Raw genomic sequence first — 27,759 nt, 5'->3', positions numbered from 1 at the left:
TTTGTTTGGCTCAGGAAGTTATAAAGATTATGTCAGGTATTCATGATGAGCATCTCTTTTTCCTAATGTGTGTCAGCAAAATTGATTGGTAGCTTCCATTCATTTCCTGGGTGCTAGATGATTACGTCAGAGAAATCACCATGACATTTTGGGTTGGCAGTCTTTTAATTAGCTTTGCCAAAAAGCTAATAATAGAATTTAATAATATTTAAGCTTGCTTCCTGTCCCAGTCACCAGTCTTTCAGGCAAATCACATTCATTGGGAGGTCAGGGCATGGAAAACCACATTGCAGCTGCCCATGATGCTTTTTTTTTGTTTCCATTTTATTAAATAGAGAATTCAGCTCCTGGGAATGTCAGTCTCATTATTTCAACAACATTAAGTCTAATCATTAACATTATTAAATAGAGGCAACATTTTTCAGCCTTCAGATAGAATTCAGTTCTGATTCTCCTTGGAAAATCCTCCTGGACTTAGTGTTTACATGGGATAGCCCTTGCTCAGTTGTGTATGGTATGAACATTGCCTTTGCTTGTTCTTTTAATTGAAAGAAGTGGTGAAAGTAATATTCCTTCAACAAAGCAACTTCTGTGAATGAAGTTGTACTTTTTTTCCCTCCTGTAATCATTATTGTCATGGAATATAGTTTATTAAATACTATGATTTGTGAGAGTTTTTGGTTTTGGTTTTGTTTTTTTTTTTGTGTTATTTCATTTTTGTGGGGCTTATACCATTTCTGGATTTTTGAGGTAGAGCAACAAAGAGTCTTTACCTTGGTGTTCACAGTAACTGGTTTTATTTTGAGGGATGGGACTTGTTGAGCTGGAGCCATACGGTGCTTCAAGGTAACTGAAGTTCTCTTAATAACTGGAGTACTCTTAATGTGACCCAATCAATGGCTCCACTGCATTAAGTTTTAATGAAGTTGCTCTAAAATCAGAGAATGAGTTCTTCCAGTGACTTTCCTCTTTCCACATGCCTGCTATTAGAAAACTGGAAAGTAAAGTCCTGGTAGCCGGATCTGCCTTGGTGAGCATCACATCGACAGTGAGTGTCTTGCTGCTGTGAGGCTGTCCTGCAGCTGCTTTTCCAAAACTGTGCCACATCAGAGCTGCAGCAGCAGACCTGAGTTCCAGCCATGTGGTGGAGCTGAGTGTTTGGTCACAGGGCAGCAAGGTGCATGTGCTGAAATGTAAATAATGAGCTGGGTTATTTGCAAGGGATATACCTGTGGGCATTATGTTAGTCCTGGAAACTTTTGGGTTAGTCGTGAAAATGCTACTTCCTACTAATACATTCCTGTAGCCCTGGTGCAGCACTGCTGCCACATGTCCTTTCCTGAGTCCATCTGCCCCCGTGCCATCCAAGCACAGATGCTGCTGGCTGTCAGGTCACAGCTCCTCAGGAGTCTGATGTGGAAAGGGGAGTCCTGGGGCAGAAGCAGAGGCTGCTTGCTCTCCTGTAGTGCTTGACTGGCAGGTGCTTTGGTATGGGAAAGGGAAATGGTGACTGAAGGAAGGGGGTTTTGTATTCTGCACTTGAGACTTATGTGGTTTGTGTATCTACGTTCTTTGGTCAAGCATTTACATCGTATTAACCAAGTTTTTGGTCAGCTCTGAAGTGATCAGGCAGATGATCATTGGTGACTAGATGGTCATCGTAGGTCCCTTCCAGCTGAGCTTATTCTATTCTACAGTATCTCCTAGGTCAGGTAGCAGCTAGTAACACTTCCCTCCCTGGAAGTGTTCAGGGCCAGGTTGGATAGACCTTTGAGCAGTCTGGGCTAGTGGAAGGTGTCCACCCATGGCAATGGGCTGGAATTAGATGATCTTTAAGGTCCCTTCCAACTCACACCATTCTTTGATTCATAGGTTTAACAGCAATTGTAGCAAACCTATAGAGGAATACAGCAGCTGTTCTGTAGGATAAGAACTTCTTCGTTTCCCAGCTTCTATTTAGGTTCCACGAAACGAAGCAGGATACATTGCAACTTTGGTTTTCTGTATTTTATTATGGATTATTGCTAAAGGACGTATGCACTTTTTCTTACCTGTTAAATATGTAATTTATGAGTTCTTCCACTGGAGAATTTTGGGGGCCCATGTGTTTGGATTTGTTTGGTTTTGTTTTTAAAAAAGGCTGAAAACAACTGCAGCTTAATGTATAACAAAATATATACGGCCCATTCCAGGGTTAGAGTATTTTTTGTGGAAGGTCTCCTAAGTCATATCTTTAGGCACAGGTAAGGTAGTGCCTGAGTGAGTAGATGTGTTTACATAAAGAGCATTAGGTAGACTAACAGGAAAATCTTCTATAATATGAAGATGAGGTTGAAATTGCAATCAGAAGAATGCAGGTGCCCAAAGTGTGAGATTCTGTGACGAAAGAATGAGACCCCCACAGAGGCAGTGTCCCAGTGGGCTCCGTTCTTCCTCCTCCCATATGGCTTTGTGACTCAAGGTTAAAAGAGTACTGCTGGCTCTGCCCTCCCATCTTTGTACTGTCTATAGCACTAATATCCAGAAATCTCCAGCACACTGAGGAATTGTCAATAAACCTTTTCTTTTTCTTTTTCTTTTTCTTTTTTTTTTTTTTTTAATTTTTATCTTTAAGTCAAATACGAAGGTGTCAAGAAGTACACTCTTGATTTAAGTCTCTTCAAATATGTAATAAGCATAAAAGTGCTTGTTGAGAGCTCAGTGCTATTTAAGCCATTTCCCAAAGTGCCAGTTCTTGCTCAGTGGGCTGGTTGCTTTTTTAGACTTGTTATGACAGATGTAGCTTGGGAAATACACGTCAGTCTAATCCTTTAGCTTCCAGTAGAAGTGATTTGTAGAGCTGTGAGGCTAGTGTCTTATGTTTTCAGGATCTATAGAGGGAACAGTTCTACATTATTTCTGTCTGGTAGATCTTAGTAATTTTTACCTCTCTAAAATACTATTAACTGCACTCAAGGATTCTTTTAATGAGTCCACATACTAATATGGATTACATAAAATGTCAAAGGTGTTTAACCAACAATGGGTGTAACACTCAAAGTATTGGACCTAAGATGTACAATAACTGTTGTATAAAACCCAGGAGGAGATAGTGACACACTTTCATTATGATGTGTAAACAATTTTATTATGCAAATGTTTGTTTTTATTTCCAAGTAACAAGCGGGTGATTACGGCACTTACACATAAAATATACACTGTTCTATTTGCCTACATGAATTCCTAGCATATTCGTAATTTCCCCTGTAAACCAATTAAAGACTAATTTGTTTTAGAATAATCCTCTTCATATCATCATGGAAAAAATATCTGCCATTCAGACATGAGGTATTGTATTCTGTTTGTTTGTTTGTTGCCTTTTTTTTTTTTTGGTAGACTGGATGAATCCCAAACAAGGAATGGATGTTAAGAATCAGGCATTCTACCTTCAGATTAGCTTTAGTCAGTAACTTTCTACTTCATGAGCATTTGAGGAAGGAATTTTGAAACCTGACAAAAAGACTGTAAAGTGAGAGATGGAAGACCATGTATCAAATTTACTGTACTCTGATGCTTTAAGAAAAAGCAAGATCATTTTGTGAATAATGAGAAAGAGAAGTTACCTTTTGAAGGATCAGCACAGATTTCATAAGTCTCCCTTCGTTTGATGTCTCTGTTGATGTCTTAACAGTTCCAGGTGTAAGCACTTTGAGAATAGTTGAAAGATATGCAGAGACCTGAAGGAGATGTGCTGCTTGTGTCCAGCTTGTAGCTCCCAGCTGATGTGATTGGACTTGCTCCTATTTCACTCTTCCTTTTTGAACTTGCTGGTCCCTCTTTCCCTTCTGGTATCTATGATTCCATGTGCTGTGGCATCAGGGACTGATTGGATTCCATCAGATTGAGTTTTCAAAATGTTCTTGTTAGAATAGCTTTTAGTTAACCTGTAGTTCAGTGAAACTGTTGTACTCTGATAAAACTTAGTGCTGTACCTGAAAAAGGCTGCTGGATTGTGATCCATTTCAGTTATGTGTTGGTTATAACTTAAGGAAAAACAATTTAGAATTAAAGTTCTGAAAAATAAATATTTCTGGAATTATTTTCTGTGAATTTGCTGTGCCAAGAATCTCTACATTTACCTCATAGTTGAGAACTCGAGGTGCTTTTCACTCCTGACCTTTGTCAGAAAAAAGCACTACCTTCACAAATGTTTCTTCAATCTATTTTAGACTGATTATTTTTCTACTTCATGGTTGGTACCAAGTCACTTTAGACAAAGTGACTATGGACACTTTGATACTATTGGAAAAAACTAGAGCACAGGGTCAGGATCGAGCAGAGTTTTCTCCCACTCTGCTACTCAAACTAGAAGTGGCCTCTCTGCATCCTGAAGGACATTAAGCTGTTTTGACAGTTCTGCCAGAAAGAAATCAAGAAAACTTGATAAATAATTCAAGGATGCACAGTTGCCAGCACCTCTGTTACAGGGCGAAAAATTCTAAGAATGTGTAGTGAGGTATTCAAGTGTTCATTTTTAGGTACATGCTCTAGAGGTAGTTAGAGGAATCACCTAGCAAAGTGTTCAGTCTGTCCTCGTGCTCTTTTTGGGAGCAGTAAAGCCTTTTTGCTAGGTAACTAGCTGCAATACTTGAACATCTCCCAACGCGGTTTTTTAAATTACAATGGTAATGCAACAAAACGTTTGAATTGTATGTCTGGACTTGTATGAATTGGGTAGACTAAATTTATCCTCTGAAATCCAATGGAAATGGTTTTACTTGTATGAAAAACTCTATTTAGCTTTTTGATATGTGACCTGTTTCAATAATCCTAGAATATCTTTGGTTGGCTAAAACTCATATATGTGTCCTTTTCTCTTTGGCACATTTGACGGCTCTTAAGACTTTACATGAAGAAGGAATTGCCAGAATACCTTGTTTGCTCTGTGATCATGTTTTTCTTGAAGGGCCCATTTGGTCTCTGTCTTCACAATTGTTTCAACCTGTGTGCACAGCTGCAACTGCTTTTTCTTGGTAGTTGGTCTTCTGCTATTCTGGCATTAAGGGGCAGGTAAGAAGAAAGACGTAAAAAATACTGTTTTGTTTGCTTGGTTTTAATGTGCAAATGCTGGGGACTTCAGAGAGCCACTTTTTTTTGGAAGGGGGGAATGCCAGCAGGAGATGTTAAAGTGTTAAAGCTAAGGCACAATTTATGTCATGCTCTCCCTCTGTGAAAGTAAAATGGCATTGCAACTTTACTTAATAATAAAAAATAAATCACAATGTTAAAGTCTGCAGTAACTTTGTGTGCCAGATGTCAGTATGGGCCTGTTGGGACACATAGCAAGACAAATACATGGTTTGATAGTCTGATGCTGTTTTTATCCCAGCATAAAACCACTAATCTGACAGAGCTGTAACCAGGAAAAACAACAAAAGATTCAGAACTATTGTGGTTTTTCTTGGGAATTCTTCTTTATCTAGCTGTCTTCCTCTGGTGCTGTGGTGGCTTACATGAACAGTGCCTGCAGAAGTTATGTTTGTGCTTGCAATTGAATGTGTAATTTCTGCCGTGCTTGCTATGCATGCTATTTACAAACACTAACACTATCGGGGCCATATGCTTCATCCCTTGATGGGCTCTCTGGAAGTAAAGTGGCAAGCAGATGTGAACAAGGCAGACAGCGTTCTGTTTGCAACAGCTGAATGCCTGCTTGTCCTATAAATGATGCACTTATGTTTAAGTGAGAAATTGTTAATCCAACTGATCCAATACGATTAGGGAATTTGTACGCGTTGTTGGTAATCTAAAATAGTAGGCTTGAAGTAATAATCAGTTTCTCAACCAAACAATTCTTGGTCATTGTGCATCATGCAGGATTGAGGACATAAGTGTCCATATGATACGAAATAAATGACAGCCAAAGTAGAATTGTAAGTAGCTTTAGCTGTGTTTTTCAGCCTAAAAAGCAGTGTGGCTTTTAAAAAGCTTTACAATGCTCTTGCAGGATCCCTCAGATACATTGAACTCGGCGATGGCCCAGCTTTCATCATGAGTGGTTCTTATTTAGCTGAGGTGTGGTACCTCATAGATTGCAAATAAAAAGCCTAGCTGAGCAGGATCTACCATATCTATAGTATTTAGAAGACATGTACATGTGACATGCTATTGTAATGGTGCTTATCCACTGTGAACATGCTAGTCCTTAGTATTTATGCATAGTACAGTGAACATGGTATTGGACAAGGATTAGGAAAGCACAAGTTCTAGCACTTGCCGTCTCTGATCAGCAAGCTAGCTTTACTAAGATCGCTTCTATTCCCTTGGAGGTGGGAATATGTTTATTTTTGATGTAAAGCACTAAGAAATATCTAGTAGAAAAATTACTATATAGATATTAAGATTTTTTTTTTTTTTTAAATCTGCTATTAATCCAATAAATTGTTTGGTACCACTTCAAAACAGACTCTCCATCCTGGATACCATTTCCTGGCTTATGAGGCGCAATAAAAAAACCCTCTGGTTCTACTGAGTGAAAGCTCAGGAGGCTGTGGATTTCACTTCTGATTATCATTCTGGACAATGTACGCTGTTACCTGTAATTTTGCATGTCTTGTATAAATGTATCGTAATTATCCATTGTAATTATTATACATTATGTGAAAATTTCATTAACCTTATATACTTACTAATGTACAACTAATTATAATTGCAATATAGCTATATTTTAAGGTTTTTTTTATTTACAAATAGCGTTTTTCTTTCTCTGCAGATGTTACTTCTTGCCTGTGACCCACATAGGGTTAAGGAGTATGTATGAAGGCATTCATTCCTAAACTAGATTTTTTTGTTTGTTTGTTTTCTAAATAATAATAATTTAAAAACCATCTCAGGAGCAGAAGTCAGCACAACAGTATCCTGCTGTTCTGATTCTTTTTTTTCTCTACCTAGCATTTTGAAACACCTGTTACTTTAGGCTGGGAGGCTCCATGCAGTCTTTAAAAGGGACATGAGTCATACATTTTTTTTTATTTTCTTTTTTTTGTCATTCAAACTCTGAATAATATTATAAAGACTTTATTTGGTCAATTAGTACTTTCCCTATTTGTAAATCAAATACTAAAGATTAGAAAACAGTAAGTGGAACTCAGCTACCTACTATAGTTATTTTGGGTAGTAATAGGGATTTCTGTGACATGTCCATAGCAATTTAGGGCTCAGACGTGACTGAATTAATTCTGCTTAAAGATTTGTTAATCACGGGTCAGCTGAGCTGCCGTAACCAACCATGTGCAACTTGCAGCCTGTGAGGAGCACAAGGTGAAGTATTTGAGCTTGACCAGCTTTAATTAAGACTTAGGCCAATACATGCTACTTTTTTTGATTTTTACAGAATGGGTGCACAGTCTGTAACATGTCTCTGTGGACAAGTGGAGACCTCATACAGTTACACTGCTCCTGGCTGATGTCTGAAGTCTGACCTCCCCATTTGCAGAAGCGTGTGGCTCTGTGCATAGGTTCACCTCTATGCAGAACAATGTGTGGAGATGCCCATGTTTCAGTGCATATTTATTAGTAGTTTGATCATACTTACATAGATTTAGCGTGGTGTCCAGAGCCTCTTGGCTGCTCAGTTTCTGCCTCTCCTGTTCCTATGGGGGTGTCCTTGGACCTGTTGGGGTGTATCTGGGCTCTGCCATGAGGCCAGGCTTGATTTTGCTGCCTTTGTGCATTCAAACTGCACAGATGTGAGTGTGAGTGTCTGAGAGGCCTGAGGGAGGAATGAGGAGCTGGTGCTGCACTGTACCATACGCCTCGAGCGCACTCGTGTGAGCGGTGGTGAGGACAGTCCAGCTGTTACGATGACTTTCACTTTGCCACACTTGTGCTCACGCTTGACTGAAGTCAGTGCTTCATTCAGTCACGGGGGTTCTTTCCAGAGCATTTAGCAAAGGCAGGTGAGACTTTTAGACAGACTGACCTTGGTGTATATAAGCACCTCGTACACATGTGCAGCTGGCAGAATGAATGTCTGGAGCTGGGTTCTGAGCTTTATCAGGCTTTGCCTTGATAAAAGGATCTGGCCACCCAAGGAGGATATACATTTAGCCTTTACTGCCTGGCTGTCACGGTAATTGTGATACTAGGCTTCTCTGTAAAGCACTGGGAGACCTGTGCATGAAAAGAATTATACAAGAGCTAGGTATGTACTAGTTGTTAATTAATTATTGTGGTATTGGTGGGATTTAATCGCATGCTTCAGTGCTACTTGAAATAGCAAGGCTTTCCTGAGATGGAGTAGTATATGTGAATGAGCATGGTGCTGATAGAATCTTTTTATGGAACCACATTCATTTTCAGAGTCAGCATTCCAGTTTTATTCAGTATTTTTTGTATTTATGAATTGATTGAAATTGTTGTATGATGAAAAGCAGAAGGAAATCATAAAGCAGAGACTTTCTTTAAAAAACTTGAAGATATTTACATATGGAAGTGTGTATGCACGATGTGCTGCCAGAAAATACTCATGCTTAGATGGTTGATTTGTATCCATAGTTTAGTTCACATGTGTTTTTAACCTTGAATGCCAAGGGCAAAAAGTACTGTGTGAATTAGTTTACCACACCAGAATACCTAAAAAGGTTAACATATCATTGAATGTGTGAAAGCACCATTCCACACAGCATGCTTTGAACTTCTCTTTCTAGTAATATCTTAAGTTGCTTAAATGAGAGATTACACCCATCACTGATTAAAACCACAATATATTTATGTACATTTACATAACAATTACATATTTTATGTAACACCCCTTTATTGTCTTCACAGAGGAGACCAAATGGCAGCTCTTATATAGTCTGCCTTGAAGCTTCATAAGATCTACAATTTTTAAATAGACTCATTCATCCTTAAAACACTTCTCTCATCACTTGAGCTTTTTTGAAGATATTTGATAAAGCCAGCAACATGTTTACTATTATTTTACAGTTCTATGCAAAGGAGGTGATTCTTGTTAAGGTAAACCATTATGCCCCATTTTATCACTGGAAGGAGATACAAGCACATATTAAAGAAGAGTAGCTGTGCTTACTTTGGCCTTGAGACTTCGCAATTAGTTTTCAGGATACCATTGCATGCCTAAAAGAGCTGTTTTTATGCTCTGCTGTCTTCACAGCAAAGTATACAATCTCCCCTCTGTCTTGTAGGCATTTCCTGTACTAGGAAATTTTTGCTGAAATTCCCCACTCTTGCTGCTCCTGTTTCAGCTCATTGGCTGCTGTGCTAATGAGGGCACTTGGGACTTCCTCTTCATTCAAGCACTGCATTGTGCAAACTCCCGAACAGGGTCAGACAACATAGTGTTGCCAGCTCCACATCTGCAGCCATCTGGATTTGTGGCCAGAGCAGTAAAATAGACATTGTGTAGCAGAGTTCAGAGAGTGACAGTAGTGGTGCAAATCGTATTTGCAGAAAACCGTAAAGTAAATGCCCTATATTTGATCTACAGGATATGCAGTATCATTATTGAAGCAGTGTTTCTACATGTATATGTATCAAATAAAGACAAATGGGATGTGGTACTGCTATGCAATGTTCTGTGGAAGAGCTTGCTGGCTAATTCCCTACTGTTGCATTGTTAAGAGGTAAGCAATTATTAAAACTTCTGATGCTCATAAACAGTTCTCTGCTCCCACTTCTATGCCCTCATTAAGATTCTGTTTCTAATAAACATCACTTCAGTGTATTAATTTATTGTAATAACATTCTTAAGGAGAAATAATTGCACACTGTGAAATTACAGCTTTCAAATCTGAGGAAAGAGATGCAGGTGAATGGTCACACATTGTTTTGTATCTGGGCTTGCTATTTGTTTGGGGGTGTCTGCAGGAGGGACTTCTGATCTCTTTCTTTCTGGTGTTTCTCGCTGATCAGCATCTCTAGTGACCATCCTGAGAGTAATATCATGGGTCTGCCTAGAGTCAATGGAGCTTCACAAGTTGACTTTGATAGAGCCACGGTTTCATTTGATCTGCCTCTGTCACTGAAGTGTCAATACAAGTTGCAGTCTCTGCTTTGGAAACTTTTATTTGGTCATTTGTTTCCTGGCTTTCACAGACACTAGAAATGTGGCTTAATGCTGTCAGAGTTTGTTGCTCTCTGGTTTTACTGCTAGTTTTATGCTGAATCTATAAAATATACACAAGTAGCTTTGATATGAGACAGCTCAGAATAAAGTCGTAGTTCTAGATCCGATGCTTGCCATGCAATGGCTTTTACAATGCTTTTAACTAATTTTTAGTGATACTCGGGTCCTTTGCAGTAATTGCTTACAATGTGAAGACTATGAAGTATCATATAAGAAGAATGCTCAGGAGTGGGCATTATCTGATTTATCTGACCTGTTAAACTTCTTTCCTAAGTATTTAGTAGTATTTCCCTGTGAAATTGGTTTGGCTTCCTAGTTTCGTTATCTTCATAACTAAGATCCATTTCCCCACTTTGCCATAGACATTCAGGACTAATTCAGCCCCTGTTGAATTTAGTGGAGATGTAACCTTTGATTTCACCTGGAAAAAGATAATTACTGTAGTGTATTTGATGGGTTGCCAGTAATGCTGTAGCTTAAGCTAATTGTAAAGGAAGAGATGCATCTACAGAGGTCATTATAATAGGAGTGAAACTAGATACTAGAAACCAGATACATGCTTTCAGAGGAAGCTGTTTTATTATGCAGATAATTTTTAATTAAAAAGGTATAGAATCGTCTTACTGAGCTGTCTGCTTAAATTTATCATTATAGATCAAAAAGTAATTGACAGTAACAAACACAAATAAAAACAAATTATGTGTGTGTGTTTTCATGCAAGACAGGGTGAAAAGCAGGAAATTCAGATATTCTCCTTGGTCTGAGAACAGGTGGCTTCCACCTGACTGTAAAACCACTACTTTGTGACCAGAATCTTTAAGATATGCCTTTTATGTGATCAGTTTTTATTCAAACAAGGATGAAAGACCGTTTAAGTTGAATTATTTTGAATTTCCTGGGTAGAAAAGTGCAGTTGTGTAGATCACCTAAGGTTTAAAGAGTAAAGTAACATCGCTGTTGGAAATGGTCATTGGTATGGGTGGGTATCATAAACATTGGTATTGTGCTCATCAAGTAATAATGTTTGCAACATGCACAGAAGGGTTAAGAAATCAATCTCCCTCAACAGACAGAACAAATACTGTTTTCTTGGACAGGCAAGAAACAAAGGGGTTTACCAAGGCCAGGCCATAGGGAGCCACAGTCTTTTGCACATGTGTCACTTGCAATGCAGTAGAAGACTTCCTTGATACAGCTGAGTGCAGAACTGAACATGCTCTCAGGAATTCATCTTCTCATAGGGAAGATAAATGGTAGGACTTTGGACATTTTGTTTTTCCTTCACAAATATTATGGTATTATAAAGGTTGAAGCTAAGCACCTGAAAAAGGAAAAAAGTGATGTAAAGTTCTTTTTCAAAGATAATTTTTCAAAATAATTACATTTAACAACCACCTTTTTCAGGTATCAGTCAGAGATCTGGAGACTAAAATTAGTTGATCTCTGGTCATATTACAACCTAGCTTTCTAACAGGTTTGTTTGTAGAGTGAAGTGTGGAACTTGGAAACTGGATTATGGCATCATTGTTTTTGCAAAAAGGAAATGAGAACAACTTAAAACCTGTATGAATTCCCTGTTATGAGAACCTTATCTGGAGTATTTCAGCTTGAAGTAACTTTGCCTTTTAAAATGTGAATGGATAGTTTTAGAAGGCAGTTTTGAATTAATTCTTTTCTCTTCCCCTCACCATTTTCAGATCAAAATTACTGCTTTATTTAGATGTCAAGAATTTTATATATATATATTTATTTATTTATTTATTTTTTCCCTAGCTTTTGTGTGTTAATTTTTTAAAGTTAGAAAAGCTTGGTGCATGGGCAAAAGACCTCTCACCAAAGTATGTTATCGAATACCTCTTGAAATGTGTTTGCCAAGAACACTTGTCTCAGTGTTGTGACAGCACCAGCAGTGAGATCGCTCTGGAGCCAGGTGCCAGACTTTGACTTGGCCCCCAGACTGCCGTGTTAGCATCACTGAGCTTGTGTTCCTGCTGTCCTGGCCATTTCTAATCCCCCAGAGAACCGCAGTGCGGAGCAGCTGGATACTCTTCATCTCGCAGCAGTTTTGTAGACCTGAGCAGAGGATGGTGTAATGCCAAATGCAGTGGGTAAGGCAGGTTGAATACAGAGGGAATGTTCCTGTGAAGGCAGAGCCCGGCAGGGCTGGTGCGCCTCGGGGGACTGCTTGCTCAACCCTCGTCTTCTGTCGCGGAGCATCGAATGCAGGACCTGCTGTCACACGCCAGGGCTCGTGCTCTGTCCCTCCGTGATGATGGCACAAGGCCCTTCTCTGAGTTACTCTCTACATAACGGGCTCCTGGTAACTCTTTCTCAAAACGATCTTTTACATAACCAGGTTTTGCTGTGGCAATATGTGGTTCTAGCCCTGGTGCCAGCAGCAGGCTGCTGTGCAGAGGCTCTGCCCCTTGGGTAATACAGATGGGCTCTAGAGGAGATGCTGTTTGCCTGCACCATCAATTGCTCAGGCAAAAAGGGGAAAAGAAGGGGGGAAAAAGAGGAAGCTTTTAAAGCCACTGTACTTAAAAATATTTCACTATTTCTTTTCTGTCATATGGTAGAGTAATGAATGAAGATAATTCAGTGAATGATGAAGTTGGCCATGTCTCTGTGATTATGTGCTCATGGGGATCATTCGAAGCACCCTAGTTGTAAGTGCTTGGTTATTATGCGCCTCTTGTTTTCAAATAGCAATAAAGCCTTCGTGAAGTGAGCAACCTTTGCCACTGTTACATACTTTGTGTACAATGTATTCCAAAGAGCAGTAAAGAATATTTGTCCCTGTCAGAAACAATGTTAGTATTTAATAGTGTGTAGCCATAATGTGCACTAAAGAGAAGTAAGGCAGATAATATTTAGCTATTAGATATATAAACTTATACTGCTGTTTGTCTTTCCTGAATGGCCATGATAAAATATAGACCAAGAACCCTATTAAAATGTTGATATTTTTATCAAAAAATTGAGAGTATGTATCTTTAAAACAAAATTTACTGGGAAAAAATGCTGAGTGGGTTTTTTTTGTGTGATTTTTTTTTTTTTTCCCCTGCACATCTTTCTCTAGAAAAGTGATTTGCTTTTCATGTCTTTTTGCCAGACTTTCGGAAGCTGCTATGCAATATGGCCCTGTTTCTCTATGCTGAATGCAAGGGGGATATTTTGTATTTAATCAACAGCGGACAGATTTATCTAGGATTTTTTTTTTTTTTTCAATTTTCTTCAAAACTACTGGTCATTTTTTACTATAGAATATGCGCTGCTGTGAAAATCAACCAGGGCATTTGCTGTCAGTTTAAGCAAGCAAGAAGCAATGAGAACAAGAAAAACACAAAGAAAATGGCCTCAAGGGAAAGCTCTGCATAATGAACTTGAAATTGCTACTGCTGGAAATACTGTTGCTGCTTTTCCTGCCAGGGCTGTCACCTCACAGAGCAATTTTAGCTTAAAGCAGAGTGGAGCTTATCTACAGCATCACTAAGGACTGGGGTTTATGCAGCTAGATTTTCTGAACTCTGGAGACCATTATGCTCTGTGGTATGTTGATCGCATTTTTAAAGGGGAAATAGGCCAGAAATAGCCCATGGTCTTGCTAAAAGTAAAGAAAAGGAGCAGGATCAAAAAGTCTATGAAAGCCATTTCTTTTGAAAAAGAAATCTATCCCACACTTTAAGTGGGAGCTCAGAAGTGAAATGAATGATGAGGCCACACAACTTAAATGATAACAACTTACCTAAAGATACAGAGATCACTCCCAAGATTTTTAGCTTCATTTCCCAGTTTCTCTTCCTACCTGATAAGGAGGTATAAGGAAGTTTATTTTAGAGAGAAAAACAGAGCTGTGAACTGCCTAAGATGCTCATTCCCCAGAGGGACAAACCCTTGCCCTGTTATGTCTGGAAGATGGTCTCACAGAAGCCTTGGTTAGGGTTCAAGTCATGCCTAAATGAGAGAAATACAATGAATGAAAAGAAGTCAGAAGATAAATTACAGTGTTTTTTTAACTTGATAACTTCAGAATATGCATGAATGCTTAGTGGTCTTTTTAATACAGTAACTGCTTTTCACTGTTACTTGTATATCTCAGCGGTTGCTGTAGCTATAACCCTGAGAATTGGCATAGAGGGAGGGAATCGTGTATTCTACCATGTTCCCTGGCCCATATAAAATATTCCATGAACATTTGTATATCCTAAAGTAGGCGTTAGCTGGAAAGATCTATGAATTTATACACTGAGATTTCTTTCCTAATCCCAAACAGAGATTATCAGCCTTGAATTTCAGGATTTATCTTATTTAAATGCATGAATATACCGTCAGATATCTTGTCATCCAAATTAATGTTTAATTATTACTTGAATCCTGGGTTTTTACATGGAGTTACATCATATATGAGAAGGTAGTCCATAAAATAAACTTAATTAGTATTTCAGAACTGCAGATTTAAGGTAATTTATTTATATAGGTGCTGGCTGGTGTAAACCGTAACTGACACTAGGGAAAGTGTGTTTATGGAGTCAGCTTACTGGAAAATCAACAAGGTCAGAGCTGCTGTAGATCTAATATTTGGAATGAGTCAGGTTTGACATTTCAAGTTGAAAAAGAGCTCAGAATTTGGAACCAAGATAAGGATATACTGGATGGATGAGTTTGGGAAGGACAAATTAGATTTCTAAATTGACATGCAGTGCTAAAACTAGGAACAGCTTGCCTGGATTCAGAAAAATGACTAATATGGAAAAAACCTGAACTTATTTGCAAGGAAGGAATAATTGTAGGGAATGTGTGCTAAATGCTTCAAGTACCCTGTGCAGAAAATAAGGGATAGGTGTTGGGTGGTTGGCAATAAGTATATTACTAGTACAAAACCACCATGAAAATATGTTAGTTAAGTTCAGCAGGAGCTGAGAGATGAAACAAGGAGAAATATTAATTTTAGATCTCTCTCCTACCAAACTCTGTTCCCGGCTGTCAAATGGGTTGTCACATCGCAGACTGGATATGATTGTCATGAAGATGGTTATGAGAACTTTTCGTGTAATTCAGATTTTGCTGGGTTAATATTTCTTTTCCATGCTTCCACGAAAACAAAGGATGATCTAAATGGTAGTTCTGAAGTATGCATTGATGTTAAATATTGTTATGTAGGGTGACTTATTTTGTATTGTTCCTAATCGACTTTATACTGTGAACCAGGCCAAAGGGCCTTCCTGGAGGTTACAAAGGGAAGCCGTAGTGGAACAAGGACATAGTCACTACCTGTCAGAGCTTGAGCTGATGCCCATAGGACGATCATTCTTGTGTTGTTCCTTCTTGTAACAGTTATGTACACTGCATTTTTATCTGAGGACTGTGAAAATTATTTTTATATATGTTTTTTAGAATATTAGAGAGCTGACACTTCCCATTTTTAGTCAAGTGAAAATTGTTCTTTTCCTTATACTTTACATGCTGTAATTATATGTCAAAAGGTTTCCTCAGCCATAGGGATGGTCTCTGCTTTTAACAGCTGTTAAAATATCTGTGAGTTAAGAATTTTAACATACATTATTGTTCAGGAAATCTGTACAGCGATCTAAAGAGGTCTGACCCTGTTTAAACAGGGTGAAAGATACTTCTAATAGCCTCACTTTTTTCATTGCAAATTATATTTCTATATGTGAACACGTGTAGCTCTGTCCAAAAATTTATGTTGTCAGAGCTTTCAGATTCTCAGTTGCAGTCCTTCACTATCAGTTTTGGAATATTCCAAAAACTTTTTGCCCCAAGACTTAGCCAAGAAGTACACAAGTAATTATGTTATTTTAAATGTCAATTCTTGACTGGTTGCAACTCGCATATGCAGTGCAAGGGGTAACGGTGGTCCCTGTGCCAGAGGGAATACAGAAAATTGTTCCTTCCTGGAATATGCAGACATGCAAATTATAGTAAAGGGCAAGAGGGACATCACCCTCCCTTTTCTCCGCTCTGTACAGCTTCTTATTGCCAGTGATGCCAGAGAGAAAAAGGGGATGGAATTGCACTGGGAAACAGAATCTCTCCTGGGACCTACTGAGATTGAAAAAGATTTTCCTTCCATTCTTTGAAACATCAATAGGCTGATTATTGAGATGAGCAGTGCTTGTGCTGAAGGCTGGAGGAAGGAGAACAGCTTTGGCTGAGCTGCCAGTACAGAAAAATACAGAACCTGTTTTTATTGCCAAATTCCAGAAAGGTTCTATCAAAGTCGCAGGAGCATAGGGATGAATGTGTGTTGTACTCAATGACATGTCCCACTCTGATTACTTCTGAAGGCAGAGCACTAGGCCTAGTGTAGCAAAAGCTTTTTCTTTGACTGAGTTCTGCATCGTTCTGACCCTTGCACCTATGTACTCACTCTGAAGCTGGTTTTGTTCAGCGAAAAACTTGAACACTGCTCCCTGCTATTCTTGGAGCAGAGATTTTTCTTCATCCAGGTCACCATCAGAGACAGGAGATGTAACAAGGAAAAACTGTTGCCAGCAGCAAGGACCTAGATGCAGCTGATGAAGACAGGTTGCTGGGAGTGAGGATCTCCTTTCCTATGAATGAATGAGCAGCTCTTCCATTTGCTGACCCCAGCTTCCCTGCAGCCAAGAAGAACAACCTGTATTCCTAGATCAGCAGATTCCAAGATTGTTCAGAGCTGGAGAGCTGAGCTTACTGGCACATTTTGTGTTCTTGCAAGAGGCTTTGCTCTGTATATCACAGGTGTTTCCCTTGTATTTGATTCTGCTTTTTCCTAGAGATTGGAAATCTGCAATAGTTTTACTGAAATGTATTGGACTGGGAAAAAAAATCCCCAAACCAGTTAACAGAATCTGACTGTGTTCAAGTTGCCTAGTCCTTGATGTTTCAGTATTCTAGAGGAAACACGGGAATTACTGTGACTCATAGTGAAAGTCTTAGTGTTTCAGTTCTCACCTTTATGAATCACATTAAAATTGTTTCTTTGTGTCTTTCTTTTCTCGAGAACTGTTAGGGGTCATTGGGCTGAATTCTCTTTATCATTGTCATAATTTTTATGAACTTGAATTCAAGGTCGAGATACATTTCAAGCGTGTACTGATCATGTGTTACTTCAGTATGTTAAAAATTCGCTCGCATTAGCAAGAGGATAATTGTTAGATCAGGTTTTGAAATTTCTGTTTCATCTGAAAATTCCACTAGGATCTGAAGCCAGTCTAAACTAACAGATGATGGCTGTTTCTGTGACAAACTGAATTTTGCTTTTTATGCACTTGTCACCACAGTAATTTTTGTTATTTGTGCCACATTGTTTACAAGAAGCACTTCCCCCTCTGTGTGTCACAGTTTAGCCCAAAGTCATCTTTGTAGATCTACAAATAACTATGTAAGGTCATTAATTGCATTCTTTCTGTTGACAACTGTGCTTGTGAGACATCATCCATAGGTGTTTTTGAAAGCCAGTGCTGTGTTCAGACCTATTGTGATATATGAAAACACTTGTAATTTCCTATTGGGTCAAAGGTTTGTAAAAACCTATGCAATTAATCAGATTTGATGTCATTATTTATTGTATTTATGTAGTATGGAGACTTCAGTTTGCTGGTCTTCATTTCTGTTGATCAAAGTGTGATGTACCTGTCAATAAGCTTTACTACTTTCATATAGAAGAGTGGCAGAGCCTTGCCTTTAAGGCTCACCGTGAATCAAAGTTGGAATACAGTGGTCAGTATTTGGCCTTAATGCTCTACTCTTTTTGACCATACCTGTGCTACCTGCCATAAAGCTTCAGTATCACAGGTTTTGATAGATATACACTTAAGGCATGGCTTTGGCTGTTGAGTCTCCTTACCGTAATTGTCATGAGTAAATTAAAGGTCATCTCAGAGGGGATATTTTACATTCAAGATCTAAATTTTTCTTTTTTTAGCTGTTTTTTTTTTTTTTTTTTTTTTTCCCTTCCCAGCTGTAATGTGAATGATCTATAGAAATGCAAACTTTATTCATTTTGGTGTAATGAGTGTGAAACAGGCCATGCTTAATGTTAAAATATTAGTGGTGACACTTTGTTCAAGCATGAGGAACAAAGCTAAAGCCAGACTTGATAAACTTAGCCGACAAAATATGAAGCAAACCCTGTTAAGTACCTCCTGGCAAACTAATCCTTTGATGTTAGCAGTTCTGTTGTGATATTTTTATTTTTTCATTTTTTTTTCTTCTTTTCCCATGCCTCCTTCCCCCTCAGCTCCAGACTTGGTCCAGAATTTAGAGCTCAACCCTGTGAAGTCCTGAGTGTCGGTGAAAGCCAAGTGGGAACTGAAATGTTCGGCATCTTCCAGGATTAGGCCTTTACTTTGGTCCACATCTTGTGCACTATGTGATCTGTTGTTCTTGAACTAATAGATCTATTTCTCTTTCCCCTTATCCTGAAAACTAGGTTATGTTATATTGATTACAAGTCCTGGTTATAGAAATTTATTTTCTTTTAATGCAAATAAAGTAAAGCAAGGCATATTTCTCTCATAAGAAGATTAACATACAGAACATGGTTCACTTATGTTGTCTTTGGTGCTGGTTTGGTCTTTTTTCCTTAAACTGAGATAGCTTTCTCTGTAATATTAGTACATTTTACTTGCTGTAATCTGATGTACCATTTCTCTCCCTTTTTTTCTGCTTCCCTAAGATTATCGTTGGAGAAACTGCAGTGTTTTGTCTACAGTTAGCTACAAAGGATTTTGAAAACCAAGAAAAAACAATATTAACTGGAGACTGTTGTTATATAAATCCACTGGTGCGCAGGACCATCAGATTCCTTGGTATGAGCAAAATTAATGCTTTATTTTCTAAATGGTGGGAGTGATACATTATGTTTTAATTTTGACCTGGGAAAAGTATTCAGGTAACTGCACAACAGTTCATGTGTAGTCCTAACTCAGGTACAGTGAGTTTTCTCCTTTTGGGTAGCAAATGAAGCTTCTTGGAAGTTTGGGTAAAAAAAAAAGTGTTGCAGAAACAGCAGTAAAAATAGAAAAAAAAATGAGACCACAAGGAGGACAAACAACTAGCAGGCCTGGAGCAGGGTGGAGAAGGGAGATACCCTTGTGCAATGCCTATAGTTGATAGTTTTCTTTTGGCTATGCACACACATAGCAGTCAAAGTTGAAGACTTTGGAATATAAACGTGTTTGAAGCCAAGCCCAGTTTAGGTACTTTCTTAGCCTAGAGACTGCATTATAGTTTCTATCAGAAAACTGTACAAGAGCCGTGCTCCACTGAAGTCAGCTGTAACTCCACCATGGATCTTAGCAGGTCTGAGATGTCATCCTTTCTATGTCATTGTGTCTTTGGAGGGAGAAGCACCACCACTCAAAATGTCTATTGTGTATTGCCAGATGCTGCTTTTTAATTTGTGCAGGGGAGCTGTAGAATGGCTCACTTCTGTTTGCTTGTATCTAAGAGAAACAGCTGGAGGAACGTTGCCTTGGGGCAGCTAATCCTCCTGTATGCCCCAGTCGCAGTGGGAGGGATGGGATGTGCAGCTGTGTCTGTATTTGCAGTGCTTGTGTAACAGCCATGCCTGCCTTCTGAGAGCACGGTTGCTTGCTGTCACACTGAGTGCTAAAACTCAGTAAGAATGAGACTGCCTTGCATAGATCCAGAGGAGGTGGCAGGTGACAATGAGAAGCTCCTCCTGCTCCATTTGCTCTGTGTGTAATCAGTGCCTGGGTTCCTTTCCCACTTGGTGGGCCCTCCTTGCTCACAGAAGCAAAAATTAAAAATTTGGGAGAGAAGGAAGGGATGAACAGTGACCTCTATGCTGTTCTACCAGATGAGGCGTCACTACCCGCTCTGCTCACACAAAGTGGTGTGGCCAGCGATGCTGGGGCAGTGCACGCCCTCGGGGCTTGCTGACAAGGCCCTTCTGCGCAGCCACTCAACCAGGCGCAATCTACTGCTCACCAGTGTCTGGCAGCTCAGGGTGAATTAACATTAGTGTGACATGGCTGACCAGCCAGGATCTCAGAAATCATTCTCCATCCTCCAGCTTTGCTGGAGAAAAACCCCTAACCTTTAGAAACACGTGTTTCTGTGGCATCCTGTCTGCTGTAGTGTACGTCCATTAAAATCCTCATGGTGCCCCATTACTGCTAGAACTCATGCTATATTCACAGTGAATAGAAGTATGGGAAAGGTAAGGTGATTTGCCGGTGGAAATGCAAGAGGAAATCTCTAGCTCAGGTGGAATTTGGACACACACCTGTTGGCTTTGCCTCCTAGGCAGGGTGCTGTGTTTGCATTTCCTTCCATGGCTCATCTTCTGCTTCTGAAAGGATAGAAAGGGACCTTAGAATTGCAAAATTCTGTTTTCTTTAAGTAATCAGATAGATGCATTTCCATTCGAATGAACAAGTACCTGTGCTTAATGCTTTGCTGATATGTCTGTTTAAAATAAAAACAAAACCAAACAACTCTTTAGTATAAGCAGCTCCTCAAATATATAGATTTTTAGCTCACTGTGGTGATATTGTGATTAATATGCCATGCATAGAGATGTACATAGTAGAAGGCAGATGAAGATCACTCGTGCATGGCAATATTAAATTATTCAGTACTTCAGCTTCTTTACAGCTGCAAGGGAAAAGAAAATGTTTGTCCAGTGTGTGTTACTGTTTTTCAAGTTACTTCTCCATCATGGCCTGACTTCCTTGGCTCTCAAACAGATTTATAGGGTGGAAAATTTGCCTCTCTCACTTTTGTTTAGTGAACATGGGCAAAAGTTACGTACCAGTCTAGCCAGCGAACCCAAGCAGTGCAGACTCGTGGCTGGGAGGCCTGGGAAAGTGGGCTGCTTGCACAAGAGGTGAGCGTGTTTCTCCGAAGGATGGAGGGAGACTGTGTGTGTGGGTACATCACAGTGTTGCTATTGCAGTTGTGTAGGAAAGTACCATCCCCTACATGGGCCAGGATCTTTAGGGTACAATACACATGAGGGTTTTTCAGGTTCTTAAATGGAAAGAGCTGGTATATTACTGTGATAAATACTATGATATGTTGCCCTGGACTGAAATTGTCAGGAAATTTAACTCTTTGTTTCCCTCTTTAGGAATTTACGCATTTGGACTGTTTGCAACGGACATCTTTGTAAATGCTGGACAAGTAGTAACAGGGAATCTTGCACCACATTTTCTTGCACTTTGTAAACCCAACTATACAGCACTTGGATGTAAACAGTATACACAGTTCATCAGTAGCGTACATGCCTGTACTGGAAATCCAGACCTTATCATGAAAGCCAGAAAGACATTCCCATCCAAAGAAGCAGCACTAAGCGTATATGCAGCTATGTATCTGGCTGTAAGTATATTGTACTATCTAATGTCACTATATTTTTGAGAGCAAACAGCTCACAGTGTGAGGGGAGGAGGGAGGAATGGGGAGAAAATAAGACAACTCTTGTCTGATTTTATATATGTAAACGTTCTATGAGGCCTTTGAGAATTTAATTAGTTGGACTTAATTCTGACAGTTACAGATATAGTGGTTCTCTGAGGCTTGAAAGCTAAGACAACCCTGAGAGAGGGCAAGTTGTCCAAAAAGGGTTATAGATTTAGGATAATCAAGCTCTGGGTTTACTTTTTCCCCATTTCCAGGCAATTTGAGAGGAGGCTTTGCTGGGTGGTAAAGAGAAAGGTCAGGGATTGCCTGTGACTGGTAGTGGTTCCTTTCCATGTTTTAACCCAGCACAGATAAGTAGAATTGCACAGAGCTGTATTCTTTGGTGGTGTGAAGCAGAAGAGTGTGCATATGTAAGTATCTGATCTGTGCAGGTTTCCTGAGAACTGTGCATGCCTTTAGGTACTAGAGTTCGTGTGTAGAGGTACCTCAGTGCTCATGTGAAGCCCATTTGGCTCTTATTCTGCAATTAATTTATCCAGTCCTCCTTCCCTCTCTCCTCTCTGGTAGCGGGGCTAGGGTAAAAACTGGTATTTACTGCCTGGAAGCAGAGCTGTTCTAAAGGCTACTGAGAAGTGTGGGGAGGCAGAGGAGAGGCAGAGTGACTCATGAATCTCAGTCAAGTAACTCTGCTTAGTACTCTATGGCTTAGTTTGGAGTGTGCATCATTCTGGTCTTAAGCAGAAGTACATCTTGTGCTTAGTAAAGTTGTCCCTGGCACGTGCCTGTGGGAGTCTCTTACCCAAGCTGCACTGGTGGTCACAGTCCTTTGTCGCCCTTTGGCTGGGCTCAGGGCTCATTGTGTCGGTGGGGAACCCACCAAGTGTGTGTGCGCCTCTGTGGTCATTGCTGGAGTCATCCCTTGAATCCCCTCAGTATTTGAACAGTCGCCTGCCTATACATGTGTGTGTGTGCATGTGCATATATACACATGTATATATATGTGCGTGTTGCTTTTGAGCATATATTTAATAAGCTTACTTCTAGTTCCTGATTGATCTGGAAACTGATACTTGCCAACATGGCAAAGATCCCAACCCCATCCACAGACAGTGTGCCAACTCTGCTTCTGAATATGGTTTTAGAACTAGTTGCTTAAAATCTGCAGCACTGACAGTAACATTTACCAAAAATTCCTTGTGAGTGATGTCTGTTTAAGAGATGTGGATCATCAGTTAGTACAAGAAAGTGTTATCTGCAAATAGGAGATGAGCAATAAAATTCTATTCTAACTTGAGGCAAGTGTAAGACTCCTAATAGTATTGTCTTTATTTGGGGAGATATCTAAGGCTTTGCTTCACTGAAACATACCTCTAAATTTGGCACAAGCTATTTTAGAAAATATTCAGCATTCTTCATTTTAATTGCTCCTATTTTTCTCATCCATCTGTAAAGTTGGATTTCCACTGTTGCTATGAGTCACAGTAACTAAAGGAAACCAACTGTTCAGCTACTGCAAAGCAGGAAGGAAAATAATATTAATAGATTTTAAAAAACAAATGTAGACATTAGTAAGGTGTAATACCTAGTTTCAATGGCTTTTTATATGAGCAAGAGTATTTTATGCAAACTTTGTCTTGTCTGTGGTCAATATGCAGTTAGCAACATCAAAAATTAAAACCACTGTGATCTGTTTCATGACTTCATAATCTTTCAATAACTTCAAAAATAAATATATCCTATGTCATTACTATATCACTGCATGATGCGTGACACTGTCATCAATTAACTATAGCACTATGAACTGTTCTTAGAATTTCTGAATTCCTATAGGCTGCCTAATAGAATTATTTGCTAAGATATATCAGCTGAGTTGTAGAGTCTGCAAATTTTCATCCTTGATGCAATATTGGGAGATTATTATTTATTTATTGTTTTTTAATCCTGTTGCATGGTTGCAACTAAAAATACTGTTTACACACCAGGGAAAGAAATTCTATGTTCCAATATTTGGGGTCCCATCCTGATACTGTCATGATGTTTATCAGGATAGTTTGCCTTGAACAACAACTTTCTCATCATTATTCATTGGAGTAGAAGATTTAAACAGAGCCTACTCTTTGTATGAGCTGTGGTACAACAGTTATTGAAAGCATGGACATAAAGACTTCCATGGATTACTCTGCTAGTATTTCATGAGCATATAATCTCTGGATACAGAATGTGCTTTCTTTTTGGTTAACAGAAATTTTTGGGAGGGAGGCGGATTGCTACAGAAGCCTCCCTGAACATTTCAGCCAGCTGTGCAAAAAACACAACAAGCTTAAAGACATAAGCAGACAGCAAGCTGATCCAGAGTCCTTGCTCTCTGAGCGGGCAACAAAAACAATGTCAGAATTGGGTGATTTCACCCATCAGTCCACTTAAAGCTTATGCTTTATCTGATAATTCCCCTATCTTGTTCCATTTAAGTGCAACCATGTCCTTATCACCTAGCAGCTGTGCATATTGTCTTGTTAACAATAGCTTCTTTTTTCATCTAAGTTCTTGAGTCTTCCTTTTTCTCCTCCCCTCCCCTCTTTTCAGAGTGGGTGGCTGCTATGGTAACTCTGAATTCCCCTCCTGCTGGAAGTACAGTCTTTTTCAAACAGTTGTATTGCTAATATTTAGACCTCTCTGTAATGTTTACCTCCATTACTTTCCCTCAGTACCTATCAAGAAAGACTTAGCAATAGAAATGTTGAATGTCAGCACTATGGTTAGTCTCTACCCTGCTCCAAACCCAGGCACTTTCAAGGATGCATTACCTGTCTTCTTGAGACTTGTAGGTTTATTTTATCAGTGTACCAGGGTCTTCAAAATGAACTACTGTAAATCTGTTTCAGAATCTCTAAACAAGTTCGCTGCTACCTGGATTTCTCTTTAGGTGTCTACTCAACTTGTCTTAGATCTTTTGTTTGCTTGCTTTTCGTGAGTTATATTAACAAGTTGAGTGCATCAGCTTTCATTTCTTTTCAGTATTGGAATTCACCCTTTCTCAGCTGAAACACTACCTGCTAACATAGGTATTAAGGCAAGCACTGCAAGTTTATTAAGTTAAATGTAATTGTATAAGCCACATTTTGATATGCATATACAGACACAGCTTGGACAATTAGAGATATATTTTGAAGCTGCCAAGTATGCACATACTTGGGTTTTTTCCACAACAGAGACATAGAAATGAAAAGTCATGGGTCTTTTTTTGGTAGGATTTTGAAGTGATATATGAGAATTTAGTCAGTCTATTACCATGGATTTAAATAAAAGACTTGTGATTAACAGTTGTCCTTTGGTGCTGTAGATCTAGGTCATTGCTAGTTGTAGTTCAAGACAAATTTTAATTAGTTCGGTAAATGTTTACTTTTTATTGTGTTATTGCATTTGACAAGAACAGTCAACCCATCTGTAGGGTAGTGTTTGAACTTAGTGTTACCACATACATTTCAGACTTGCTTTGGATTTGTAATGATAAAGGAGCAGGTTTAATGTCTTGATAACTGACATATCCCTTAGGTCTGTAGGCTGCTTTTGCTGCTTTGTACTGTGAACCCTGGACCTCAGCTATAGCCTCAGGCAGGGCTGGCAGGTAAAGCTGACAAATAATTTTTTCCTCTCTGCAGAGCTTTTGTTGGGCCCGTGATCATCTTTTCTGCAAGGCTCTTGCTCCTGGGCTTCTACTGTGTCTTGTTTGCTGTTGCTCTGTTTATGAGTCACTGGGAAAAGACAGCAAGGCAGTCTGGGTCACAGTGCTGGTAACATGGTGACATTCTGCTTAGTGTCACTCTTTGATCCCGTCTTTAGGTGTTGGCCTGGTGTCGTTTCACCTCTCCTTCATCTTTAAGTGCCTGTCCATTTTTTGTTAGGAAATTAAAGAATTAAAGGATTTTTTTTTTGGCTGCTTTTCAACGGCAGTATTAGGAGAGTGGAATTTCTTTTCAGTATTTGGTGAAACAAATGAAAGAATCCCTTGATTCTAATTTTACAGCATATATCATGGGCTTTGTACATTGGGTATTTTGGTTACTTTCAGGCTGGATAGTAAAAGAACATTACAGTTCAGTCCAGGGATTTATCTAAAGACCTCTAGATATTTCTTGTCAGTCAGTTCTTCATTACAGTATAATTACTCAAGATAATGACATCTGTAGACTGAATCAGCTTTAATTAATATTTGGGTGTATCTAACAGTCCTGGTACACTGAAAGATACCTCTTTCCTTCTACAGTTGTTTAGAGTTAGAGCTGTGGTGATCTCATAGTGGAAAACATCCAGCATTTCTAAAGCTTTCTCTCTCTTCCATTTGCCAAACCAGACCCCTGACTTTCAAAGCCAATTTTTGTCTAGGGTCATCAGTAACTACTGCAAAACTTACGGAGAAAGACAGAGGAGGCTTCAAAAGCACTAAAAAAAAATCTTCAGTGGGCAGTTGCAGAAAGGCCTAGATGATTTGAGAATATGACTGTGGTTTGATGTACAAATGGTTTGACCCAATAATTATTAATCAAGAAATCTGAAGATTGTCAAACAGGATTCTAACATTGAATCTGGATATAGATTACCATCCACTATAGCCCACTACTTTTTCAGCTTTTTGATATCCAAGTATCTCTTTTCTTGTAGGTATGATGAATATTGAAAGTTGTGCATTCCTCAGGTAGAACATCTGTAACATTACTTATATTACTTTAATAGTTACAGGCTCTTTCCTTAATGATAGCATAGTATAAAAGCAAAACAAAGCATGAAATACTTCATATTTGGCGCACTGCCTGGGATAGGTGCCTGTACAGTGATTCCTCTTTCTGCTTGTCACTTGATGAGTCATTATTCTCTGCCCACTAATGGACTGGTCTGTCTCTTTGTCCGTCCCTCAGACCATCTGCTTCAGGGAGGAATGAAACAGCAAGTACAGAGAGGATCTTCCTCCCCATATCCTTGGGTCCCAGGCTGATGAAATCAGCTGGGAAGATTAACCTCCCTCCCAGCTGGTGCACCCAGACTGATGACTAGCTCCACTTTAACTAAAATGGGACCCTGGGACCTGTTACATGTGTGCTTGTGTGCATGGATGTTGGTGTGGATGAGCCTAGAGACAGCTGAAAGAAGACGACTAGGAAGAGTTTGCAGCACAGCCCACGAGGCCACTTTGTCCTGCAACTGACATACAATTGCTGTTGTTCTCTTACATGTTTTGGAATATTTTTTTTTTTCACTAGAGTTAGGACATCATTCACATGAGTCAGATTTGCAACAAGACACTTTTGAAAGCTTTCCCAGTATAAGTTAAGTGCCAACACTATGATTGTTCCTTATATTACGATCTGAAACAGTCATGTCAGGAATCTCACAGGTTGCTTTGTCTTTGGTGGTGATTCTGACTCTTTCAAATACGTATTTTCAAAACAACTTCAATTAAAGTTTTTTCTTTCAATTTATGAGGTTCTCTGAAGATTTCACTTCCAGCATCTTGAAGACTGAAGGTGAAATGTTTGTCTTTTCGTGCAAATCTAGTGATTGTTATACAGAACGGTCAGATAACATCGACTTCCTTATATGACTCTGACAGTGTCTACTTGCTGGTACCTTCTTTCTGTCTTTTCATACTAAAATCTTATTTCAGGGAAAAGGAAAAGCAATAGCAGCAGTTCTTCAAGAGAAGATTCACCGCTGATCTGATGTTGCAGGAGAATGTACAGCCTGCAAAATTAATGCCAATTACTGTATCAATCCTTGACCTTACGTACAAAATCCAGCTGCTGTTGGTTTTGTTGTCGACTAAGTTAAAGGATTTCTTTAATTAGATTCCTTTTCTCCAAACTTCTGTTCTTAGAAGGAACTGAGATGGACTTGTTCAGTAAACATCTTTAGCCATGTAAGAATGTATATTGTCATTCATTCTCACTACTGTTTTAAATCACTGAGCTATTTTCCTTTGTTGATACTGCATTTAATATTTATGAAAAGTAAGAGAAGAAAAATCCTGTCATGTTTTTAAGAGGTTTATTCTTTGTCAATTACTGACTGTTCTGGTTTATAGCTTTTCTTCCGGAATCAAGAAGAAAACTACTGCTTAATTATGTTTCATGTTTAATGCAAATCAGATCTTTGACTGAGTTGGCTGTGTTAATATATTGTACTAGAGCTACAAGAGGTCAAGTTAAAAAATGGACATCTATGAATCCTGCCTTGAAAGAGTC

The 27,759-nt window shown here is 39.1% G+C and overlaps 1 protein-coding gene across 1 annotated transcript in view; it reads left to right on the top strand.

Moving 5' to 3' along the window:
* PLPPR5 (phospholipid phosphatase related 5) overlaps positions 1-27,759 on the top strand; it is a gene marked incomplete at both ends in the record, with an annotated part of 42,527 nt that overhangs the window by 1,564 nt on the left and 13,204 nt on the right. Inside the window, 2 exons of the mRNA XM_080349255.1 lie at positions 18,810-18,942; positions 21,231-21,481. Coding sequence (XP_080205381.1) covers positions 18,810-18,942; positions 21,231-21,481 — 384 coding nt within the window. The remainder of the gene's footprint in view (positions 1-18,809; positions 18,943-21,230; positions 21,482-27,759) is intronic.

This window comes from Nesoenas mayeri, assembly GCF_963082525.1.
Source record: "Nesoenas mayeri genome assembly, chromosome: 8".
NCBI classification, from domain to species: Eukaryota; Metazoa; Chordata; class Aves; order Columbiformes; family Columbidae; genus Nesoenas; species Nesoenas mayeri.
The sequence above is the reverse complement of the archived record's forward strand: the minus strand, read 5'-3'. Positions and strand labels throughout refer to the sequence as shown.